This window comes from Eptesicus fuscus, chromosome 1 (genome assembly GCF_027574615.1).
Source record: "Eptesicus fuscus isolate TK198812 chromosome 1, DD_ASM_mEF_20220401, whole genome shotgun sequence".
Taxonomy (NCBI): domain Eukaryota; kingdom Metazoa; phylum Chordata; class Mammalia; order Chiroptera; family Vespertilionidae; genus Eptesicus; species Eptesicus fuscus.
Genome location: NC_072473.1, coordinates 10,699,765 through 10,707,304, shown reverse-complemented (window position 1 = coordinate 10,707,304; position 7,540 = coordinate 10,699,765). Strand labels below are relative to the sequence as shown.

The window sequence follows — 7,540 nt, the reverse complement described above, 5'->3', positions numbered from 1 at the left end:
AGGTATTAAGGTCGGTCTTTCTAAAATTGAAGAGTCAACACAAACTTTTGAAAAGTGGGAGAATAACTAATAGGAAAAACATAGCTGATTTGGAATTACATGAAAATCCTATCAGGTGGTGCTCTAACCTGAAAAATAGGAAAAATTTCTCTGATCTGAAATTATAGTAAAATTCCATTGGGTGGCACTCTAAACAGAGTACAGAAAAACATCTGTATGCAATTACATGAAAGTTCTACCTGGTAGCACTCAATCAGAAAAAAAGATCACTCTGCAATTACTAGATAATTCCAGTGGGGGGCGATGTATAGCAAAAAAGAAAATAAATAAATAATAGGACATGCAATTACATATAATGTCCACATGATGGCACTCTAACACAATACATAAAACGGCATTGCAGTATACAAAATTTACACACGGTGGCACTCTAACACAAGAAATAGAAAAATTTGACGCGGCAGTTACATGAAAAATCCATTAGATGGCACTCTAACATAAGAAATGGAAAAGATTGAGCTTCTTGTGGGGGAAGGGAATTCTCTTGGCATTTATCCAAATAAGATATTATTGCGAAATATGTGGTGATAAACTTATAGGATTTATTTACTTAGTAAGTTAAAGTGTAAATTAAAATTTAGCACATATATTTTCAGTGCTTTGGACATATTTTAATTATACCACTATTCTTTCATTTCGTTGTCTTGTTTGTGCCTACAAACAGGTCCTCCAGGGCAGAGACCAAATATCTAACTTTTCTACCTCCCCAGCCTCTACTACAATTACTGATATAATGAGAATTCAATAAATAAGTAAATAAATATTACTTTTAAACTGCATGTTTATTTAAATTAAAAAATATATTTTTATATTTTAAATCCTTACCCAAGGATATGTTTTTTTATTGATTTTTTTTAGAGAGAGAGGGAGGGAGGGAGAGAAAAAGAGAGAGAGAAAGAGAAACATCAATGTGTGAGAGAAACATTGCCCAGTACTCACCCGGACCTGGGATCAAATTTGCAGCCCAGGTATGTGCCTTGACGGGAACTGAACCTGCAACCTTAGGGACTATGCTTTAACCAAATGAGCCACCAAGCCAGGGCTAAACATTTATTAAATAAGTGAAAGAAAGAATTAATAAAAATGTGAAAATAAATGGCGGGAAGGCAACATGAATAGAATATAAATCTAGAGTCTGAGCTCTAGTCTCAGGGCTTCTGTATCCTACAGTTGAACAAGTAGGGAAAAATGTAGAGAAAAATATGACTGAGACTGAAATAACAATGAATTTCATTTAAATGACTTCCTAGGTTGAGATTTTTGTGGGGGTACAGTGCACTTTATTGATCGTATACGACAAGTTAGGCCTCCCTAAGCCCCTTCCCTTGTTCAAGGGGTCTGGGGTGCAAACTGTGGAGGTCAGGAGATTTCTTAGTGTGTTGGAGATCAATTTGGGACAGGGACTCCCCAACAGCTGAGGGTCTCTCTTCCTCTTTTTTTTTAAATTTCTTTATTGATTAAGGTGTCACATATTTGTCCTCATCCTCCCATTCCCATCCCCCACCCCCCTCCCCATGGATGCTCCCACCCCCCTGTTGTCCTTAACCATTGGTTAGGCTTGTATACATGCACACAAGTCATTTGGTTGATCTCTCCCCACTACCCCCACTCTCCCCTACCCTCCCTCTGAGGCCCGACAGTCCAATCGATGCCTCCTTGTTTCTGGGTCTGTTCTTGTTTATCAGTCTATGTTGTTCATCATTTCCCCTAGATGAGTGAGATCATGGGTTACTAGAAATATACTTATAAGAACCTAATGTGAGACGAGCAATAATAGTTATGCTGACAGGCAAATGAATCAGTCTGTAGTGAGTTTCTTTCTGGACCAACAGTTCTTTGTGTGTATATGTCGGCACTGACTTTTCAGCTCTGGATGGTGGACAAATGGTGGTAATGCAGGTCTGACTCCCTCTGGTTTGGTCACACCCGGACGCAGGGGTGCGGCCTCACCCGGACCCAGGTGTGCATGGCCTCACCCGGTCCCGGGATCCAGCCTCACCCGGACCCAGGGGCGCATGGTCTCACCTGGACCCGGGATCCAGCTTCACCCGGACCCGGGACCCAGCCTCACCCGGACCCAGGGGCACATGGTCTCTCTTCCTCTTGCTGAGCCTGGCAGTCCAGGGGGCTCTTACTCCTTGGAGGCCATGTGGACCATGAGGTCCACCACCCTGTTGCTGTAGCCAAATTCATTGTCATATCAGGGAACAAGCTTGACAAAGTGGTCATTGAGGGCAATGCCAGCCCCAGCATTGAAGGTGGAGGAGTGGGTGGCACTGTTAATGTCAAAGGAGACAAACTGTGCTTAGTGTTGCCCAGGATGCCCTTGAGGGGGTCCTCTGATTCCTGCTTCAGCACCTTCTTTATGTCATCGTATTTGGCAGCTTTCTCCAGGCGGCAGGTCAGATCCACAACCGACACATTGGGGGTGGGGACACAGAAGGCCATGCCAGTGAGCTTTCCATTCAGCTCGGGGATGACCTTGCCCACAGCCTTGGCAGTGACAATAGAAGCAGAGATAATGTTCAGGTCAGCCCCTTGACCATCACACCACAATTTCCTAGAGGGGCCATCACACAGTCTTCTGAGTGGCAGTGATGGACTGTGGTCATGAGTCCATGATGCTAAAGTTGCCATGAATGACCTTGGCCAGGGGGCCCAAGAAGTTGGTGGTGCAGGAGGGGGAGTTGTCATACTTGTCATGGTTCACCCCCATCACAAACATGGGGGCCTCCGCAGAAGGGGCAGAGACGATGACCCTCTTGGCTCCGCCCTTCAAGTGAGCCCCAGCCTTCTCCATGGTAGTGAAGACACCGGTGGACTCCACCACATACTCAGCACCAGCATCAGCCCATTTGATGTTGGCGGGATCTCGCTCCTGGAAGATGGAGATGGACTTTCCATTAAGGACAAGCTTCCTGTTCTCAGCCTTGACTATGCCTTTGAACTTGCCATGAATAGAATCATACTGTAACATGTAGACCATGTAGTACAGATCAATGAAGGGGTCATTGATGGCGACAGTATCCACTTTGCCACAGTGACTAGGCACCCAATATGGCCAAATCCCCTTACTGTGACCTTCACCATCCTGTCTCAGGATTGCAGCTGGCACTGCACAGGAAGACACAGCTGTCTGATGAACAGCAGGAGCAGAGAGCCAGTTGAGATTTTTTTTTTTTAAATTAGCAAATTAAAAGATAAGAAAAATTGGCAAAATTTATTTAAAAGGATGAAGTTGAGCGAGATAATTAGGCTTGAGTTTTCAAAAGCCATGGAAACTATTTCTGTCATTTAATTGTTCTGGAACTTGGTTTTAGAATTAAATGTTGGGGTTGCTCACCCAGAGGAGCCTGGAAAAGCTGCCTGTGTGGGTCCCCTGAAGATTCATTCCAGAAAGGAGCTTCCAGCTTTGCCTAAGGCTGGGCTAGACCAGCAGCCATGGGAGGAGGAGGTAAGGACCTTCCAATTTGCAGACGAGGCATAGGAGGCCAGAGTTTGCCTGAAGAGATGTGGGCAGAAGTAGCACTTGCCTCTTGCCCTCCTTTGGACTCTGCCAGGTTTGAACAGACGGCTTCCTCCTTCTGAGCTCCTGACTCCATTGAGACCTGCTCACCCAGCAGTCACCCACTGTGCAGCCTCAGTACTACTCAGTTCCACGGCCCTAAAGCTGTTTCTGAACCCAAACTAATGTGTCCCATCTGACTGCCCTGAAGTTCATGGTCACACTGCTCCTTGGGGCCCAGTCTCCATCCATGTCTTCTGTTTTGTCTTTTGCAAGCAAATTTGCATTTTTTCCTGAACTCAACAACTGAACTGAAAAGAAATCTCAAATGGTGGAGTTTCAGACATCAGCCACTGAATAGGGATTTTTCCCCCCAGAAGAATATGAGTGTGTTTTGGCCTGTGCTCTGTGCTGCTTACACAGCTGGGAGCTCCTGGCGCCACTTGGCTTTGACTCCCAAGGAAGTTACAAAATGCCCTACTCCCTGGCTGTTAGCCTATTTAAAAATAAAAATGGGTTTGCAAGGCCCTGGTCTTCATGTGGTCTGTCATTAGTCACTGCTCCGTTCCCTGGAGCTTCAGCTTTAGGCAGCCCAAATGCTGTGCCACGCCGGGAACTGCACAGTGTCTCCTCTCGTCGACCACAGCTGCCTCAGCTTCCTGTACTGTGAGGCCCACGCAGGCTTCCAACCCTTCGAATCTTCTTCCAAATGCCACCGCTTTGCCTCCACCCCTCCAACCTAGTTGGGCCACCACTGTGAGTCCCTTACCTGGGCTTCTGTGGTGGTCAAATGGCAGACCTCCCTGTGATACTGTCACCGCTCTGGTCTACTCTCCACACAGGATCAAGGGGATCTTCTAAAAGCACAAATCAGATGCCAGGCTCTCCTTAGCACCCTCCAGGCCTTTCCACTGCAGTTAGAGTGCAATGCGAACTTCCTGCTAAAACCTGGGGGAACTGCCTGCCCTGCCCCTCACCCCTTCTTGCCTTTCTTCTCTTCACTATAGATCAGCCACTTCTCTTTCTGGCCCTCAAATACTCCGACTCATACCTGGCTCAGGTCTTTGCATAGATGCCTGAGCCAGATATGAGACCAGACTGTCTCTGGTCTCTGCACTCATGCCCAGAGGCTGCACCAGCGAAAGGCACTTCCTAGGATGAGCGAGTTGCTTCCACCTGGTCTAATGATCTTCTCCACGAAGTGATCTTGTTCAGGTGAATGGGCCCTGTTTATCGGCTGTTCCCTCACTAGAACAGGAAGTCTGTCCAGGGTAGGCATATTGGGCATCTTGCTCACTCCCGTATCCACAGAGCCTAAAAGAGCGCTAGACACACAGTAGGCGCTCAGTAAGCATGTCTTGATGGAATCCTCTTCATTCAGGCTAATATAAATGTCACAATCCACTTGGGGAACTTTCTTGCATCTGTTACAACTATGTACTTGCCCAGAACCACCGTTAAATCACTGAAAATTATGGCGCTTGGGAAGTTCTTGATATTGAACATTTCAGAGGGTTCTGTTCATCTCATGTTTTTCGTTCAGTGTGAGGAGAGTTGGGAAATGAATACCCTGTGAGGCCAGCATGACTTCAACTTTTAAAAGTCTAAACCTCTTAGAAACTGAACAGATGATGTTTTGGAATCTTTTAATTGCTGTTCTTTTACACAATTGAGGAAGTGGCCTCACTTACTTAGGTTAAATGTTGACATGGCGTTGGTTTCTTTAAAATGAAAAAAAAAATAGTCACACAAATCTAAAAGATTTTGAATAATCTTACTTCACTTCATGGGCATTAACTGCTATCATTGGTTTATGATTTTCGTTTCTCTTAGACCAGTGATTCTCACCTGGGAGTGGTTTTGCTTCCCGGGGACATGGGTAATGTCTGGAGACATTTTTGGTATCATGATCTGGAGGGTGTCATTGGCATCTGGTGTGTAGACATCAGGGATGCTGTTAAACATCCTACAGTGCGCACAGCAAAGAGTGATCCAGCTCAAAATGTCAATAGTGCTAAGATTAAGAAACACTGTCTTTATCTTAGACTATGTAAACTTAATGATGCACTGAAAAGTAAGAAAATACATTTTATTTATAGAAACTTTGGAAGTATAGATAAACCCAGAGATGAAAAAACATCTGTTAATCCTTTGATTTTTTTTTTTTTTTTTTGGTTTCTAGTATTTTTTTTCTATGCACATATATATTATTGTTAACCATGTCCATGTCATTCAGGATTATTTTACAACATGGTTTTTGATGACTGCATAGTGTTTCACTGTATGGATGTAATGCTATTTATTACATTATTTCCCAACCACAGGATATTTACATGTTCTAATTGTATCTATCATTCTCGATGCTTTGATGAGGGATGAACATTTTGGTACCTGAGTTTTGGGCAGAACTATGCTTATTTTTGTGAGATGTATTCTTAGAAGTTGAAGTTATATTTCAAGGCTTCAATTGCTATTTTTAAAAACTAGTAACTAGATTGTGAGCTCCTTATAGGTGGAGACATACTTTACACTCCTTGCTACCCCTCACTGTGACTTGCTGTCTTAGGTGAGGCTCCTTCAGAAGTGGATCTGAGAATAAGATTCAAATGCAAGTCATTTAGGTGGGAAAACACGGGTCAAGGAGTGAGGAAGTGAGGCAGGGAAGGGAGAAGAGCCAATGCAAGGGGTGATAAAGAGCAGGCTATTCTGAGGACAACTGGGACTCCACACCCTTGAGCAGCGTTATAAGCAGGCATGGAGCACACCTCAGAGGCGTCCCACCTGATGGGGGAGGAAGCCAGGGCATTGACCTTCCCACTCCCATTCATCATGGCCCAGGGCTGCTCCTGGGGCACCCCCAGCCACTCTGGCCTTCCTTGCAGGGTGGATGTGCTCCCATCACGGGAGAAAGCCCCTAGCTGGAGAGTGACTAGTGCTAGCAGGAGGGAGCCAGCAGCGGGCACGGGGATGGTGAGTGCCAAGGTCATTACTGTTGGCGCACTGAGAGTATAGGCTACACTGGCCCCGCAGCAAACACACAATAGGCGCCCACTCAGTACTTTTCAAACAAACTAATGACACTTTGCACCTTTTTTTCCTTATAGGATGAAAGAGTCACACCTTTTTACAGTAGGAGGTGAGCTCAGGCACAAGCCCAGCAACCTTCCAGTTTACAAATGATAAAATGGGTCCAGGGAACTGGAAGCTTGTCAAAGCAAGGCTTCTTCTCCCCACCCAATGATGGAGGACTGACTCCCTGGGCCTGACTGGGGTAATGAACTTGAGTCTCCCCATAACTGACAAGTAATGAAGCGTTCAGCTCTGGATGCTGGGGTGCACAATCTTTCCCTTAAGCATTCCAAATACCCCTCTGTCTCAGAGTTTTGAAATTGCTGCTTCCTTCTGCACAGAATGGTCTCCCCTAGATCTCTGCACAGATAACTCCTTTTCATCATTCATGGCTTGGCTCCAATGTCACTTCCTCATTGAGGCCGCACTGGCCGGTGGTTAACTTAGCTAATAAGTGTAGGGAGATGTCATCAAATGCTCAAAACACATAAAAGGCACAGAAGCCCAGAGACTATCACGAACAGTCAGCTCATGCGGGAGACATTATTTTCCACAGCTCTCCATGCTCTGTGTGGGTTGCATCTACTGGAAGGGTGAGTTCCCCAAAGCTCCATTCATGAAACACAAAGAAAATGTAAAATGTATAGGAAATGGGCAGGCAGTTTGGGCAGAAGGAATTGGAGAAGGGACAGTCCCAGCAGATGCCCATTCAGCACAGACAGGGCAGGGAGCCGTCTGAATTAAGTTTGTTGTGATGCTGAGCATCTTCTTTCCACTATCTGAAGTCCACTCTCCACCTTCACCCCTTTTCTCTGCTGTGGCCCTGGTAGCTGACCTGCAGGAGTTACATCCACAGGCCCCTTACTCTTGGGCTTTCTTGTTGGGAGCCTAGAGGGATCAGTGCTG

At 45.5% G+C, this 7,540-nt stretch overlaps 1 protein-coding gene and 1 pseudogene across 1 annotated transcript; both read right to left on the bottom strand.

The window, feature by feature from the left end:
* Window positions 1–2,184: 2,184 nt before the first annotated feature.
* LOC103297811 (glyceraldehyde-3-phosphate dehydrogenase-like) lies at window positions 2,185–2,637 on the bottom strand (annotated as a pseudogene).
* Window positions 2,638–2,668: 31 nt separating this feature from the next.
* LOC129148816 (glyceraldehyde-3-phosphate dehydrogenase-like) lies at window positions 2,669–5,530 on the bottom strand. The gene is made up of 2 exons (XM_054714878.1): window positions 5,414–5,530; window positions 2,669–3,196 (listed from the first exon to the last, which is right to left on the bottom strand). The coding sequence occupies exons 1-2, from the start codon at window positions 5,528–5,530 to the stop codon at window positions 2,669–2,671; spliced, it is 645 nt and encodes a 214-aa protein (XP_054570853.1).
* Between the last annotated feature and the right edge of the window lie 2,010 nt (window positions 5,531–7,540).